Genomic DNA, 17,388 nt, shown 5'->3' on the forward strand with positions numbered 1-17,388 from the left:
CTGCTATCACCCTGTTGCACAGATGTGGAAACCAAGAAGCAGAAAGAGTCAGTGTCACCAGGCACCACACAGGTGCATGGGTCAAACCGGAACACACACCCAGCAGAAGTCTCCAGGGGCTGTGCTCCCACCCACTGGGCTGTACTTCTCAGAAGGGCTTGAATGTGAGTCTAGGTTTTCTGCTCTGTCCTAAGCTCTATTCTGTACCTCACCTCCATTTACAAGTTTATAGCTCAAGACATAGGCTCAGAACACATAAAGCTCTGCATCAACTCAAACACGGGCAAAAAGTTTTTTTGAATGTAGTGAAAGGGGAACTTTGTGTCTTTGTGTCTTCCCTAGGGGAACCCTTGAGCCCCATGGCAGATGTCACAGACTAGCTTGCTCAGCAATATCTTAGCCTCCTGGAGGCAGTGAGGTCCTGCAGCTAGCACCTGGGATAACAGCATCCATCTAATCTCCAGGTTATAGCAGAAACAATGCAGTTCTTGGAAACAGCAGTTGGGTCCCCCAGCTTTCTGATTATGGTGGAGGGAGCAGCTTCTCTGGCAAGCGAGTTTGGCAGTGACATTTTGGGACTCGTTCTTGGAAGCTGAGCCTGCAGCCTCCTCCCCCAGCCCTTCCATGGGGTCATAATCCCCTAATTCCCTGCATTAAATCCCTTTCTGGTGAAGCCAGCCAGCGTGGTGTCTGTGACCTGCTGCTGCATGCGGACTGATACGTGGCCCAATGAGAGAAAGGAAGTAAGCCATTGGAGAAGATTCCTCTTCAGGGGCGGGTTGCTAGGCAGGAACCTGGGATCCTGGGAAAAGCAAGGAATGCCATCAGTTTTTTCCTCTTGAGAGCCACATAGGAAAGGATGTGGAGATAGGCATGGGTGATCGGAGTTTCTAATGGCATCTCTCTTCATCACGTGATACATGCACATTGGCTATTCTGTGCCCCTTCCTTAGACTCAGGCATCCCCATCAGTCCCAGTCTCATCTCTGACATTCTGTGGCATCGAGTCTCCAATAACCAAGGGAGCTTGTCGGTAGTAGAGATGCAGGCTGAGATTTAGAGCAGAGCCCTCTTTAAATGTCACTGTGCAGTGCTTTCCTGTTTAAAGGGAGATTGACAGCCACAAGCAACCTAATGAGATTGCCGCTCTGCCCCTTCTCTTAGCAGATAGAGAATCTCGCAGGAAAGCAAGAGGTGCCTCGGGGAAAAGAGGCAAGAGCAAGTGGCACCGTTTACCAACTAGTCCCAGGTCTGCACTCGACAGGAGGCAATTTATTCACACCAACACTTCTGAAGAAAGAGGCACTTGAGCTGGGGGGCCCTAGTGAAGCTTCCTGATGGCTCCCCAGGGGAAGGGGTGGACCTCTATGGTGTCCCCTGCAGGCTACCTCCCTTTCTCTCTGGCCCACTGTGGCTCTGAGAGAATGACCAGTAGAAAGAGTGGCTGCTGGAAGGGTAGAAAGATCTCAGGACTGGGGCAGGGACCTGGTTCTAGTCTTTGCTCTATCGCTGGCTTGCTGTGGGATCTGGGGCAGCCCATTCATCCCTATGGGCCTGTGTTACCTTTACAAAGTAAGGAAAATGGGTAAAGGGCAGGACGTATCTGCTTTGTTTAACCCTTTATTCCCAGCACCTGGAAGAGTGCCTGGCACACAGCAAGTCTTCAATCAGTGCTAGTGGAAAGAATGAAATGGAATCTGCAGCAATGGGAAGACAGGGGGATGATTTTAAGCACAAAGGAAGGCCAAGTTCTGGCAGTTGCTTTAGATAAACCACTGTAGCTACCATGTGGAGGATGAGATTGAGATGACTAGAGCCAGGACAACTAGTAAGGAAGCTCCTGCAGGGAAATCTATTTAAAACGAGACAGTGAGCTGAGTGCTATAGGATTTGCAGGTTGGGGTTTACACCTTGCAAATACTTTTGCATACTTTGGTGCATACACACACATTACCTGATGCCATCTTTACAAAGGCCTGCAGAAGGAGAGAGGGCAGGGATTGCTACTCAGCTTTTCCAGACATGGAAATTAAGATCCAGAGTCTTAGAGTGCCTTGTGCAAGCATGAAACTGAAAAGTGGCAGACTCAAGACTCAGATTGGGACGTGAGAAGACACTGAACATCACTAGTCACCAAGGAAATGCAAGTCAAAACCACAATGAAACACTCCCTATAGAATGATTCAAATTAAAAATACTGACTATGTCCCATATTGGCAAGAATGTGTAGGAGCTGGAGCTCTCATACACTGCTTGTGGGGATGTAGAATGGTACAACCACTTTGGAAAACAGACTGGCAGTTTCTTACAGATTTAAACATCCATGTACCACGTGATCCAGAAATGTCATTCTGTATATTTACCCAAGAAAAATTAAAATGTGTGTTCACACAAAGCATTGTTTGTAAATGTTCATATAGCCACCTTAGTTTTAAAAATCCAAAAAGCAATAAACAACCTGGTTGTCTATCAACAGGTGAATGAATAAACAAATTGTGGTATGGCTGCACAATCGAATATTACTCAGCAATTAAAAAGAGTGCATATAGTCAATCCATAAGGAGGAATCTCAGAAATAGAATTCTGAGCCTACCTAAGAAACCAGGCCCCAATGAATAGAAGCAATGTCATATGATTCCATGTACATGAAACTAGAAAAGTCCAATCTAATCCATAGTGACAGAAAGCACAGTATGGTTGTCTGGGGCCAGAGGTGGAGAGAGAGATTGAATGCAAGGGGGGAGGAGGGAGCTTCAGGGAGAGAGATGCAGGAAATGTTCTGAATTCTAATTGTAGTGGGAGGTGCATAGGTGTTTACCTTTATTTGAGCTTGTCAAAGTATGCTTTTTGTGGTTCGTTATATTAAAATTATAAAACTTGACTTAAGAAAGCAACTGACTCCTCCTCCAGGGCCTTTGTGGCTTATCCTGGTTCCCTCAGAATCAGGAAGATATACAAGGCCCATGGCCACTCACCTAACCAGGGCCAGAGAGCCTGACCCAGGGCACCTGCAGGGCTCTCCCTGAGGATGAGAACTGCTGAGCCAGAGGGCATCAAGGCTGCTTCTTTAGCCTGTTCCTATTTACACTTCCACATCCACATGTCCACCTTGGTGGGGAGGCCTTGCAGAATGGAACAGCTGTGCCATCTACTCAGAGACAGCACTCTGGCTCCAGGCTCAGAGATGGCCACCTGTCATCTAAGGGGTGGCTAGCCCTTGCTCCAGGAAGGCCACATCAACACAGAAACAGGCAACATAGACCACTGCCCCCATTAACCTTGGCTCCTGAAGGCTTGAGGCCAGAGGTCCAAAGTTAGCCCTGGGGTCTGTAGTCCTTGTAAAACTCAGAAAGTGTACCCTGAAGCACCAGCCTCTGGGAATTCTGGGCACCCTTCCCTCTCTCCTGCCTCAAGTAAATGCCCTTGCAAGGAAAGTTGCAGTTACCAACATTCACACTGAGCAGTGCTTGGTATCTGAAAGGAAATGCTCCATACTCAATGAGAAGGAAAGTTCCAGGAAGAAAGGGGAGAGCATCAGAGCACCCACTGGTGGGGAGTGAGGGTCACTGGGGTAGAAAAAGGCTAAGGTATGGGCTGGCACTGAGGTTCGAGGTGAGACCAGGGTCTGTTAGTAGGCTGCCTGGATCTTGCAACTCCTCTGCTTAAAGCTGCTCTGCATCCTTGAACTGTGCCTAGAGGACAGAAGGGTCTCCCCTCCTCCAGGGTCTAAGGCTTGTCAGGATCTAGCTGCAGCTGCCTTCTGCCACTCTTGTTCACATTGCATTTGCTCTTTCCTGCCTCCCTGACTCGACCCATGCTGTCCCTTCCAACTGAAATACCCTTCCCTCATTTCTCCATGTGGCAATTCTAATTTACATTCCAGTCTCCACTCCAGAGACTTCTGAGAAGCCTTCCCTGATCCTCCTGGCAGAATTAATTGTTCCCTCCTCTGTGCTCAGAGAATACTTGGCTTGCTCTGCCATTTATTTCTGGGTTTGTTTTCATGACAACCTCCTTTCACGAGGGCAGACCCTGTGTCTTTTTTAAGCTCTTATCCTGAGCACTTGTACAGACTGGACACCCAGGCAATGCCTGTGAAGGCAATGAGTGCCCTCAGTCTTACATGGGCATCTCTGTGGACACTGGCATGCTGGGCAGACCAGGCCCTGTCTGCATGTGGGCAGCTGAACCCTAGCACTGGGGCAGGACCCTGGGGTTTAGTCCTATAAGCCAGACTGCACAGCCAAAAAGGGGCAGTCTTGGAAGCAGGAACCCGCTCTGCTAAGCCTCTGATATTTACCAGACTGACAGTTTCCCAGCCAAAGCAGCCCAGAGACAGGGAATAGCTGGAGAAAGTGGGTCATCTTGACTCTTATTCAAGGCACCAGGGGAGCCCTGGGGTTTAGCCGTGGCAGTGATGGAGACTGATCCTGTCATTTGCTTGCATCCAAATGAAAGGGATTAGTGACTGCACCAATATACTAATTTTCTGTGCAACACAGGGCAAGGGCAGCCAGTGGAGATTTAAAAACTCTGTGTGTGCACATGCATGTACGTGCATGCATGTATTATAAATACATATGTACTGTCTATGCCCACATCACATGTACAATGTTCAAGTGAAAATATCCACACATATCTGACAGGATGGAGAAAAAGCTTTAAGAGCTTTAGAGCTGAAAGTCTCCAGTTTGAGTCCCAGCATTCACTCAGGACCCCTATCCTCCGTGACCCTCAGTTTCCTCATCTGGAATACAGACATGGTGACTGTCCTCACTGGGAGGCTGTACAGACTGAAGTGTCAGTGAGCGTGACAGTGAAGGGAACTGCTATAAGCATCCATGGTGATCTTCAGAAGCAGTTTCTGCTTCCACAGTTGGATTTCCCAGCATGGATGACATTCAGGTCTCAGCTCACGCTCAAGGTCCACTTGCAAATCACACAACTCCAACACCCAAAGGGAGCCAGGGGTGGCACTACCCTTGAAGGTGACAGATGCACCTATGCATCACAGAGCTAGCTCTAGCACATTCTGTGATCTTGGACAACAATCTTCCCCCATCTTGTCCTCAGTTTCCCCACCTGTACAATGATAGCTTTGGCTACCTCTTCATTCTTCATATCTTAGAGCCCTTTTGAAGCAGGGAGTGAGGTAAAGCTCTGGGTGCTTGCCTGGGCAAGGATAGACATAGCAGGGCAGGCTCAGTGGACAAGGGAATGGCCCCAAAGCTGGGACAAAGTCAGATTGCCAAAGGCACCACTTTTATTTCATCCTTCACTAATATTCTGTTCTTTGGCCTCACAGCCACCACCTCCTCCTCCCAGTTACAGAAGAAGCCACTTTAAAATTAGGTTTTCCTCTTAACTTAGAAACTAAGCCCCATTGTGTGGTCCATGACAACCTCCTTTATGAATGAAACCAGCTCATAATGAGGCCCTTTCCCAGCATCGAGAGCCAAGCCCACGCCCTCCCTCTTCTGCTTGGCCAACGGCAATGGCAGCACAGCCTCATTATTCATTTCTCCTGCTCCATGGAAAGGAGGAGGAGAGGAAAAGGATCATTTTCTCATTTCACAGACGGGCAAGGGCCTCCCTGCCACAGCCCTATGGCTCCCAGCATTTGATGGCTACCCATTACCTCTGCCTTAGAAAGTCCTTAGTGCAAGATGGGACTTCAAGCCCCTTGCCCGTGTTATCCTCTGCCATACCCCCTTGCTCCTCTGCACCTAGGTGGGAGAAAATGTCCATGCTTCCCAGGCAGATTCTTCTTTATGGCCTAGAAAACCCCTCTAAATAATTCTAGGCTCAGCTTCAACATTGCCTCTCCAGTGTGCATAAGTGGCTCAACCCCTGTCCTGGCCCTCCCCCTTGGGTACCATTTGCAGGGCACATCTAACTATGTAGTTGCTCATTTAACTCTCTACTGCTGTGCATGTGGGAGCTCTGTCAGAGCAAGGCCCCTGCCTCATCCCTCCTCATCCTCCAGTCCCAGCACATGCCCTGGACTTAGAAAAGCCCCAAAGAATGTTTGTTGATGAGACAGTCCTTATGGTATCAGTGAGAACTGAATACTGCGAGACTTCCCATGTCCCAGGAGCAAGTGCAGGGGCCTGGCTTCATTCTTCAAGGATGTCTTTAAAGAGGTCCATAGGTCTATGTTGCCCCCAACCCCAAAATTGAACCTATTCCCAGACACCCTCTTGAGTCTCTCTTGATTGGGACAGGATGGGATCTGTCCTAGTCTGTTCAGGTTACTATAACAAAATACTATAGACTAGGTGGCTTATAGACAGCAGAAAGTTATTACTCACAGTTCTGGAGGCTGGAAGTTCAAGATCAAGGTGTTGGCAGTTGCGATGTCTAATGACAGCCCACTTTCTTGTTCATAGACATTCATAGATGGCACCTTGTAGCTATGACATGGCAGAAGGGGCAAATAGTACCCTCAGGCCTCTCTTATAAGGGCACTAGTCGCATTCATGAGGGCTCCACTCTCATGACCTAGTCACTTTCCAAAGGCCCCACCTCCTAACACTATTGCACTGGAGATTAGGGATCGACATATACATTTTGGGGAAGCACCAACATTCAAATCGTAGTAGGACCTCAGCTCAGTTTCATCTGGGATTCCTCTTGGGCCCCACCTCCTATCTTTTTCCTCCAACTTTTAACTCAGAGACAGAGAGATGAAGAGAGGCCAAGAAACTGAGAGAGGGAGGGAAAAAATACAAAGAAGAGAGACATAGGATAAGACAAAGACAGAAATGAAGACACAAAGAGACAGAGGGAGAAAAGGAATAGAAGGAAAGGGAGAGTGAGGAGAGAGAGACAGAAAAGGAAAGAATGCCATTCAGTAGGAGGAGAGGGAAGAGCAGACCCCTGGGCCCGGGTGGCCTTGCAGCTGCAGAGGGGAGCCCGCCAGCCTGGCAGACAGCGTCTGCCTCCTGCACAGGGCCCAGAAAGAGGCAGTAGCAGCTGGGCTGAGCATTTGGCTGTCTCTGCTGAGCCCAAGCCTCTGTGCCTGACCTTAGCCCAGCTGCTCAAATCCTCCTGCCCTCCTGCCTGCAGCTGCCTGGCCCCCTGCACTCCCAAGACCCAGAGGCTGGGGAGTGGAGAGTGGAGCCCGCCCTCTTGGTCAGCTCTGCCAGAGAGGCAGGAGCCCTGTCACATGCCACCAGCAGGGCCCAGCCAGAAACCCATGTTATTTGGCTTGGGGATGGGACATGTGTTTTTTTGTGGCAGTGGATCTCCTTTTCAGTTAGAAACTTACTGCGGGTAGGGGAGTATTGAAATCAGCTGAATTTCTTGAACTCAGCATACAGGAAGAACAGTATCTCGCGTTGGTGTGGTGCTTTTCAGGTTTTGAGGCACCTCCGCTGATGCTATTTTTGAGATGCACTTTCCATAATATCTCCACCCAGTGGGTGTCACCCCAGCAACGAGTGGGATCCTGGGAGGGTAAGCGACTATTCCAGGCATAGTCAGCCTCTAAGTGGCAGAGCCAGGACCTGAATCCAGGTTTGGAAGTGCTGAACTTCACATACACTGCTACCCTGACTCTGTGGTCCAGCCCTGGCTGGTTAGTTGGCGGCAAACTGTAGGTGGGCTGCAGGAATGAGGGTAGAAGGTGTTCGACTGGGGTATAAGGTCAGTGTCCTTTTGTTCCTATTTTGTGGAGACCACAGTCATAAATTTAGGGATGCAGGGTGAGTCAGCCCACATAATGTTTAAAGCAATGAAGGGCTTTTCAATTTTCTTCCCCTGAAGGCCTACCCATTCTTCGTGCTTTACCGCACTTAATTGGGATCAGAGCCCAGAAGCTTGCTGGGTGGCTGGGGAAAGATGGAGCCCAGGGACCTAAAACATGGTCAGAAATAATCGACATGTAATGAGATCAGGGAAACATTTCCCCAAGTTCCTTTCAGGACAAAAGCTGAGCTCTCCATGGGTCTGAGTGAAGGTGGAATGACCCAACAGGAGGAACAGGGAGGGGATTTGCAGGAGGGGACCAGGAAGGAGAAGAAGGCAGGGATGGAGGAACTAGAGCTTGGGGTGTTTGGTGGACTGTGAGGTTAGTGATGTGACCCTGTCCTTCCCACAGTGACCTCAGCACAGTTACGTTTATGACATATGAGCTGCTGGGGGCACCAGGTTGGTCTGGGGATGTCTGCTGATTCTTCTGGGAGTGGGAAAAAGTCAAGGCCGGGGATCTCTGGAGGATTACATGTCTTGGAGTTGGGGGTTACAAGTGCGCCTGAGTACTCAGGGCCCAAAAGCCCCGGCTGACATCTGGGTTATTGATACATGAAAAATATGGGCAGGATGCAGAGCTGGAGGCAACTGGGAATGTACTGGAGGGTGAATGAATCAGGATCCAAGAGAGCCTGCCAGGCTGAACGCGGGGCTAAATCTGCTATGTTGAAATTTACTTGGCACAGGTCAAGATGGCTCATGAGGCTGACACAAGATCATCCCTCCCTTTCCAGGAGCCTCTAAATACCTGACGAAGAAAAAGCAAGGGAAGGAGGAGAGGAGGAGGGAGAGAGGGTTGAAGCCACACAGGCAATGAGGCACCAGAGCAATATGTGTGTTAGGAGCTGGGCAGAAGTGGGAGTTGAGAAGGTCTCTGGCCCTGCAACCGGGTTCCCCAGAGAGAGTTGGCAGTCAAGGAAGGACTTAAGGTCATCCACAGTTGGAAGCCAAAGCCTCTCTGCCTGTGGGAGATGGAATGATTGGCCCCTATTATTTAGCCCTCTCTGCATTGACATGCCTGCCATGGCCTCATCGTGGGCGGAATATTTTTCCATGCCCCTTCACTTTGGGCTCAGCTGTGTAACTGGCTTTGGACAACATGCTAGATGCCTGAAGAAACATCCAGAAAGATGGCTGGAGCCTGAAGCCAGGCTAAGTCTGTAACGATGAAGTTTAACTGGGACTGGAGACTTCTGGCCAACATGGTGGACAAAGCTCACCTGTGCTGGGCGGTGGCGGTGAGCCCATCCGAGGCTGGGTCTCTCTTGGGCCCACTTGCTCTCTCAAGTCTCTGCCAACGTCTTGAAAGGTACATGCCTGGCTAGCCTGCTCATCCAAGGAGGATGAGACACAGGTAACAGAGCTACCCAGGCCAACTATGGATGGGTATTCAACCATCCCGGTTTTCCCAGGACCAAGGCGTATCCTGGGAGTTGGGACTTGCAGTACTCAAACTAAGAAAGTCCTGGGCAAACCAGGAAAAGCGGGTTGCCCTACCCACACACCTGCAGTTAGAAGCATGGCTAACCCAGTTCCACAATCTGGGAGGGCCACCAAGCCACCATGGCCTATGTTGGCCAGCACAGTGTTTATTATTGTATTTACTCAGATTTTTGTGGTTGTTACATAGCAATGTTGTGGCAGTAGCCAATAGATACCTGGCCCATGAGCCCAGAGTCACTGTCAGAAGTGAGCTGACTACACTGATGGATCCCAAAGTGTGGTTGAAAAATAAATAAATAAAATTCACTTCTTAACAGATGTAGTAAACCAGTGGCTCTCCATCCTAATTGCATATTAGAATTGCCTTGGAAGTATAAAAAAAAGACCTGACACCCACAAAATAGACTCCCCAGAGAGTCTATTCAAGTCTTCTGGAATGGGGTCTTGGCATCAGAGATTATACCAAAAGTCCATCAGGTGATCCTAATGTGTAGACAGATTTGAAAGCTGATGGGTTGAATAGTAGGTGAGACACAGTTGAAAGAACAGTGATGTTCAATTTGGCAAATGTAAGTGTCAACACCTGACCCAACACATACGAACCCCACCCCCCGACCCAGAAGGGCAGATGCAGCGTGGGAACAGTTCCTGTGAAGACGACTCTGAGGTCTGGGTGGACCCAGGATCCTTTGTGTTGTCAGCGTTCTGCAGCTCTAAAGAGTGCTTAGGAGAGAGGTGAGAGTCCTGCCCTGCATACCTGAGAGAGAGCTGCATTCTGGAACCTCTACTCTAAGAGCTACATGGGCAGTGGGAGGTATCTAGGCCAGTGCTTCCCACACTTCATGTGGCCAGGAAACATTTGGGGATCTTGTTTGTTGTTGTTGTTTGTTTTTGTTTGTTTTAAAGACAGAGTCTCACTCTGTAGCCCAGGCTGGAATGCAGTGACACAATCATGGCTCACGTTGCAACCTTAGCCTCCTCAGCCTCTCGAGTAGCTGGAACTATACAGGTACACGCCATCACACTCTGCTAATTTTTAATTTTTTTGTGTGTTGACTATATCTTGCTGTGTTGCCCAGGATAGTCTTGAATTTTTGGACTTTTAAGCAATCCTCCTGCCTCAGCCTCCCAAAGCCCTGGAATTTAAGATGTAGATAATGATTCAGGAGGTCTGGGGTAGGCCTGATACTCTGCATTTCTACACAATCGCAGGTGATATCCACGCTGCCAGAGCATTCTTTGAGGAGCAAGGGGGTTGGAGGTGAGGAGAGGGGACACTGAGTTACATGAAGAAAGCTGATAGCCTTGGACTGTTCATGCCCTGGTGGAGAAGATTCACAAGGAGCCTCCCATTCTAGAAGGGCTATCAAGGGGTAGAGGAGTTTAGCATGGCCCAAAGGGAAGATCTGGAGCAGAGAGGGGACATCCCACTTAGATATTGAGACAAAACCCACGATGGAATAACTACCATGGGAGGTAGTGAGCTGCCCATCACAGCAGGGCTTTAGCCAGAGGTTCGATGACTGCTTGGTGAGAGGGCCATGGAGAGGCTCCAAGTGGCGGCCATCTATGCAGTCTTCAAGGGCTCTTCTTGCCTCAGAGTCATTACTTTTGGGGCGTTTTTACTTCTGAAAGAAAAGATTCAGAATAAGCGGAGAACACTGGGGTGGTGATGCAAAGGACCCACCAGAGGACCTCCCTCCTGAGCACACAGAAAACTCATGCCCTGTTGGGCAGCCAGGCAGCCTCAACCATGCAGATTGCCTCTCTGGGTTCGCTCTCTGGCTAGGACAAGCTGTGGACTTTTCAGAGTGGACATCACATCCCGGGTCAGTAGAAGTTATCTCCTTGGCTAAATCACTTAGCTGTGGACAAGCAAATTCCAGATTCTAGAAAAATCAGATTAATTGACATTTGTGCCCAGTGTTTACACTGATAGCAGGATTCTCATCTCATGACAATAATTGCTACTGTGCAAGTCCTGTCCTTCTTCAGTCCTCAGTTTCCTACTCTGTACCATGGAATTGGTATGGACAGTCCCTCTAGTTCACTTTTTACAGCCCTGTGGAAAATATCTTCAGTCGTAAAAGGCACTGTTTAGCGTTCAGACCTCAACAGAAGAGTGAAAATTTGGCTGATTCGGAGGAAACAAGAGGTCAGTGTGACCTTTCTCTGCTTCTCTATGGGAAGGAGTTTATAACCATAGTGCCAGGGGAAGGGGGTTGCAGATGCAGCCAGCCTGTGCTGGGCACTTCTGCTGCCTTGGGCTTTGAGTCAAGCAGAGCACTTTAGCCCCTGAGGGTCAGGTCCATCTGGAGCTCCAGACAGCGCTCTTCCTTGCTTCTCCTGTCATCCTTTCCTCTGGTCCAGGCCCAAGCCTGCTCATACCTCAGCAATGAGGGCCAGCGGGGAGGGGAGGCAATGTGGGTGGGGGGTGGCTGAGAGCTACAGCTCACTATCGGGGAGGAGGGGGAGAAGGAGGGCACAGGGCCTCCAAGTCCTATGTCCAAAATGCAGAATGAAGAGCAAAGGCTTGGTGCTGACTTGGTTGCTAGGGAATCAGATGGTGTATTTGCAGGATGCACTGAGTCATGCTAAGGTGACTAGACTCTGTAGCTTAATACAATAAAGTTTTATTTCTGGCTTACATGCCAGTCCCTGCAGGAGCTGGTAAAGGGCTCTGCTCCAGGTACTCTCTCAGAGATCCAGCCTAGTGAGACCCCCATCATCTAGTGATGCTGCCATTACAAAGAGTGGCTCACCAAGGAAAAGGGAGAGACTGTGTTAAAAGCATGCCTGTCCTTACACACCCTACACTCGGGTGACACAGATCACCACCAAATAGCCAATAGTCACTGACTATCAGGGGCAGGAATGTCTTCTACATGCTTCTAAAGGAGAGGAAAACTGGATTTGTGCCACGAAGGGACACCCAGAATCCCTGCCATGTAGAGAGACTTTCCACTGCCAGGCAGCGTGTAGAGCACCCTCTGTGAACGATCTCATTTACTTCTCAGCTAGAGATTCGTGTTATTACACCTGTTTTCCCGACAGACTAAGACCCTGAAATGTGATTTCCTAACATCATACAGCCAAGATGTGCCAGAGATGAGATTTGAACTCCATTCTACCTTATTCTGTTCAAGCCTAGGTTCTCCAACATTAAATTCCCACTTGAGGGAGGTGTCAGGTTCCTGACAGTTTGGGAGAGTCCCTGAGCCTGCAAGAGACACAGCCACTCACTGAGTTTGGTTTCCAGGTGGGACCTCAAACCCCTTCACCCCAGAAAACAGAATTTGAGGATTTCTGTAGTCAAGGAGATCCTATACGGAGGAAGCCCTACCTTTTGAGCAAGGCTGGCCCAGCATGGGTAAGTTGGACTCAGAAGTCCCAGACTCATTTCTGCCAGGCTGTCAGGTTTGATGTTGAGGGTCCCTCACAGCCCCACCCCTTGGGCAGAACTGTGGATGTATCTCCTGCCCTGCGTTCAGCTGACGCAGGCATGGGGGCCTGGTGGGAATTTTGGCTGGGAAGGGCTGGCGATGGCACGGCAGGAGCAGATAGCTCTCTAAAGAAGGAATCTTTGGTCAGAGAATTTTGGGTCCAGTGAGAGCGGCTCCCGTAGTCCCTTCCCTGGCACACAGGGCCCTGTAGCCACCACGAGAACTCCCGAAGCTCCCTGTGCCTAGAGCCCAACTGCGTCTAGAGTTCCACAGCTGTGCCTGCTGGAAAAGCAAGTTGAAGCCTGTTTCTGCATTTTGGAGCATTGCTGTCAAAAAAAAAAGAGCCAGGAAAAAGCGAATCCTATTGAAGCCCAGGCAGAGATGGAGTAAACAGTGCCTTTTACGGCTGAAGATACTAAAAGGCCACTTGGTAACACGACAACAGGCCTCTTCCAGCCTTCCCCCTGCTGTTGGCCGGGCATCCTCGCCTGCCTCACTTCACCTTGGTGCTTGTAGTTTTAAGGTGCTTCTGACGACTTTATGCTCACAGTTTGGCAAGCACCACTCTGCGTGGGTCTCAGAGCACGTCAGGGGTCATCTCCAAAGAGCAGCCGTATTTCATGTGTGTGTGTATGTTGCTGTATTGGAAACTGCTGGCTGTAGAGGCCCTATTAAAAACAAATGCCCCGTGTTTTCAGTCTCTCTCACCTGCCAAGAAGTTTTCTTGATGGTGCTGGCCCAGAAAACCATGGCAGATGAGGATTAGATTAGAATAAATTGATTTAGAAGTGACACGATTCTCCTTGGGAGAGGTTTAAATATTTCATACATGTGTATGACACAGATTTCAGCTGGGCCCTGCAGAAAGAGAGAGGGAAATGGAAATCTCACACCCAGATGCAGTGCAGCCTTGGACTTAGGCTGGTCTCCTAGGCTGCTGTATAACTCTCTCTGCCTCAGCTGCCTTAGCAATATCTGGGGACAGTGGATGTTTCGCACTAACCTACCATGTTTTTGAAGTCCCCCAAATTGGTGAGCCTGAACTAAAGCCCCCTTCAAGAGTTTCCTGGAGTGCTGGGCAGTGCCTAGGGTCGGAGGGAGGGGTGGGGCGCCCAGGAGGGTACTGAAGCTACCTGGGGTTCATATACCAAATGCTCTGAGATCCAAAATCTCCAAGTCCCCAAGACAAAGCATTGGCCCTCTCTCCTGCCCCATCCCATTCACATGCTCACAGATGGGGCCCACCCTTAGCATTCTTCTCTCAGCTGCTCCGATCCTCCTCCAAGTACTGATATTCCTGTGACACAAAGGGGATTTTTCCAGGGCCCACAACTCCTAGGCCAGTCACTGCCCCAACAATCTTCCAGGGAAGTTACTTAATGTGGGGAGACCACAGTGGTTTGCATATTGAGCTTGGAAACCACAGGTCACCTGGGATGATACCTTGGCCTGTGTTTGCACTGATAGGCCCAAAAGAAGAGGATATAAAGAGGAATTAGGGATCATCTGTAGTCCCTGGAATAACTGGGTAAAATGTCTTCTGGGAGGAGGTTGGGGGGCTTCTCCCTGATCCTCAATAAATGTCTTCCTGGGGCCCAGAGAAGAGCAGAGAGGGGTTCCTGCAAGCTGATGAACCAGGAAGGCTTCTTAGCAAAAAGAGAATGTCAGGGCAAGAGCTCTGGTCTTAGTGGAACCTACACATCCAGTTCCTGGAAGGAGGAAACAGCCGGAGAAAAGAAGGACTTGGTTATTTGTTGCCTTGGAGAAAATTCTTCTCCAGGAACAAGTCTCTTAGAGTGTGTGAGGTCTCTTTGTGAAGTTTTGCTCCTTTAGGGCAAAGAATTTTAATGCGATTTTTGAATGTCTGGCAAATGAATTAATGAGAAAGGATAGGGGATGATCCTTGGGATAATGTGTGGGGCTGCAGGCCTCTCTGGACCTTTCCAGTGATCCCGATCCTGCTGATGGGATCCTGAGCAGGTTCTCATCACCACTGTCATCTGCTTCCCTCACCAGCCTTTAGTCTGGTCTCCCATGAGGCACAGATTGTGGAAACTCTCCCACCACAGACAGGTTAGGCGAGCCCCTTGCTGAGAGGTTGGAGGGGCTAGCAGAAGGGAGATTTGCTCATGGTTGGAAAATGCACGCACGTGCTTGGGGAATTCCTGCCCATGGCTAGGGGGATGCTGGAGATGAAAGGGCTTTTCATTGATTTCAGCAAATACTGAGAACTTCCAATGTGCCAGGTGGTCCTGGGCACTGAGAATGTAGCATCTGGCAGGATAGAGCTCTTGTTTTGGGGATGGGGAGAAGATAGAGAAAAGAAAACAAACAAACAAACACATGAAGATTATTTCAAGCATTGTAAGCACTATAAGGGTAGTAAAATAGGGTGACATCTGAGAGAAAGGATGAGTGGGGGTCTGGCTTTTCATGGGTGGCCAAAGGTATTCTTTGAGGAGATACATGGAACAGAGGAGGGACAAGAGAAAACGCAGAAAGGCATGAGGAGACTGTTGTTACTGTCCAGCGGGGATGCTGGTGGCTTGGACCAGGAGGGTGGCAGAGGAGATGACGAAAATGGACATATACGGAACATAGTTTAGAAGTGTAACTGACAAGATTGATTAGTAGACAGGATATAGTGAGTACTAAAATGGGAGAAGTGAAACGTTTCACAAAAAATAATTCTATGTATTTATTTCCTGCATTTTCCATTAATGATTTGCAGCTTCTTACAAAAGAACACAGAAAATCAAATCAAATCTTTTATCTCAAGAATCAGAACCAAAGGAAAAAAGTGCACGAATAGCCCCACCCTAGGGATCAACAGAGTTACCACAGTGAGTTTCAAATTTGACTCTGAGTTTCTTACCAGGTGGGGAAAAAAGGAAAGATTATATAGTCAAGATAATATTTTCTCAAAAAAGAGCAGAGTCTCTTAGCACTGAAGTCTGTATAATTTTTCCCAGGTGGACATTTGACAAAGAACTCTGCTTGCAGTGCAGGGTGGGATCTTAAAACATGCTGGTGGCACCTGCGTTATGACATTGTACCTGATTTTCGTGAGAGATGTTGGTACCGCTAAAATGCAGCAGAGTGGGGAAAGGCATTATGGGAGCCTTATTATGGTTCATGGAAGAGGGAATGCTAAACTGTGCCTAAAGACCAGAGGATAGAAACGTAACTAAATGAAATGCTAAAAAAATAAAGACTGGAAAATGGAAACTGCCTTGGGTACGTCGAAAAATCACGTGTATTTTCCCTATATTAGCTTTGACTGTTCTACAGACAAAGTTTATTTTTTCCTGATTGAAAAAATTAGTGTATACATACACATCAGAAATAAAATTGAAAAATACTGAAAAGAATAAATAAAATAAAAATCTCTCCCACAGAGATAACCATCATTCCATGTTTTATGTATTTCTTGTGAACCCTATGAACTCACACACATGCACACACATACATACATTTGTGTGATGAATTTATGCTACATTTCCTTTCTTCTTGGTTGTACATTCTTTGTATTTTAATGTTTTCGAAATCAGGATGCTTCTTATAGTTGATTTAATGTTTTCCTTTTTTTCTGAAATATTATTATTATTATTATTTTTTGACTGAACTAAGTGGCTTTTTTATTAGAGAAAGCCGGAATTACAAAGGACTTAAGAATTGGCATTGGGGCCCTTCTTCTTGCCAAAGGTGGGCACAACGTTGACAAAGCGCCGGTTGTACTGCATCCGGCGCTTAGCCCGACCGGTCTTCTTCTTCTTCTCCTGTTTGGCCACCTTAGGAGTCTGACCTCTCACTTTCCCAGCACGGGCCAGGGAACCATGGACTTTGCCTCCAAGCATGCGGCCTGCTACTTCCAGGGTAGTCAGGGCCTCCACCCCGCACTGGCCCAGAGTGGCCTCATCCTCCAGGGGGGTGCCTGCCAGGAGCACGACTTGATCCTCCGGGGCAATGCCCTCCAGTGAAGCTACATGAGCCTTGATCTGGGCGACCGTTTCCTGGCCGGTCACCTCGAGGGTGTGTAGCTCCTGGGAGCGGACAAAGAGCTGCATGTTGACGACTGAACCGTGGGCCCAGCTGCCGCTACCGCGAAGATGGAGTCGAAAAAGCCTGAAATATTGTTAAGTCAATGATACCTCTTGATATCAATGTCATTACAATGGAGGAAATGTGGTATATAGCCACAATCTCAGGGTTCCTTGTGCATATATAATTTGGCCTCCTGCTACTTCCATTTAGCATTCGATCATGAATATTGTCACATGCTTTGAAATATTTTCTAAAGATTTTATTTTTTACTGGCTATATATATCTATCATAGGATGTCCCCAAATGGACTTAATCCTTTCTTACTGAAGAACAATTTCTCAACCACATACCAATAAGAGAGGATACTCATACATAGCTTGAAGTGAAACTATACAGCTCTATGTTACCCCTGAAAAAGGGGGTGTCCATGTGTCCAGGTGACATTTGACACAGCAATGAACCAATGGTGCAGTGGTCTTGTCTGTTCCACTGCTTGAGCTGTGGCCAGAGCATGCTGTTTAACCTCACTGGGCCTGGGTTTCCTTCTGTTTAGCATAAGAAGCCTTGCTGGAGTTCTTTTTGTCTAATGGATGCTAATACTAAACCTTGGTTCCCCAGCCAGGCTATAGGAAGCCAGTGGCTCTGAGGTTTGAGTTGTGTCATTGTGAGGAATTACATGGACCTATCTTGATGCTTCCAGGCCCTG

At 48.5% G+C, this 17,388-nt stretch overlaps 1 protein-coding gene across 1 annotated transcript; it reads right to left on the reverse strand.

The window, feature by feature from the left end:
* Nucleotides 1-10,530: 10,530 nt before the first annotated feature.
* LOC105502420 (ubiquitin-like protein FUBI) lies at nt 10,531-16,762 on the reverse strand. The gene is made up of 2 exons (XM_011928907.1): nt 16,300-16,762; nt 10,531-10,541 (listed from the first exon to the last, which is right to left on the reverse strand). Exon 1 carries the CDS (start codon nt 16,703-16,705, stop codon nt 16,307-16,309), a length of 399 nt encoding a protein of 132 aa, XP_011784297.1. The 5' UTR covers nt 16,706-16,762; the 3' UTR covers nt 10,531-10,541; nt 16,300-16,306.
* Between the last annotated feature and the right edge of the window lie 626 nt (nt 16,763-17,388).

The sequence above is a fragment of the Colobus angolensis genome, unplaced genomic scaffold (genome assembly GCF_000951035.1).
Source record: "Colobus angolensis palliatus isolate OR3802 unplaced genomic scaffold, Cang.pa_1.0 Scaffold12, whole genome shotgun sequence".
NCBI classification, from domain to species: Eukaryota; Metazoa; Chordata; class Mammalia; order Primates; family Cercopithecidae; genus Colobus; species Colobus angolensis.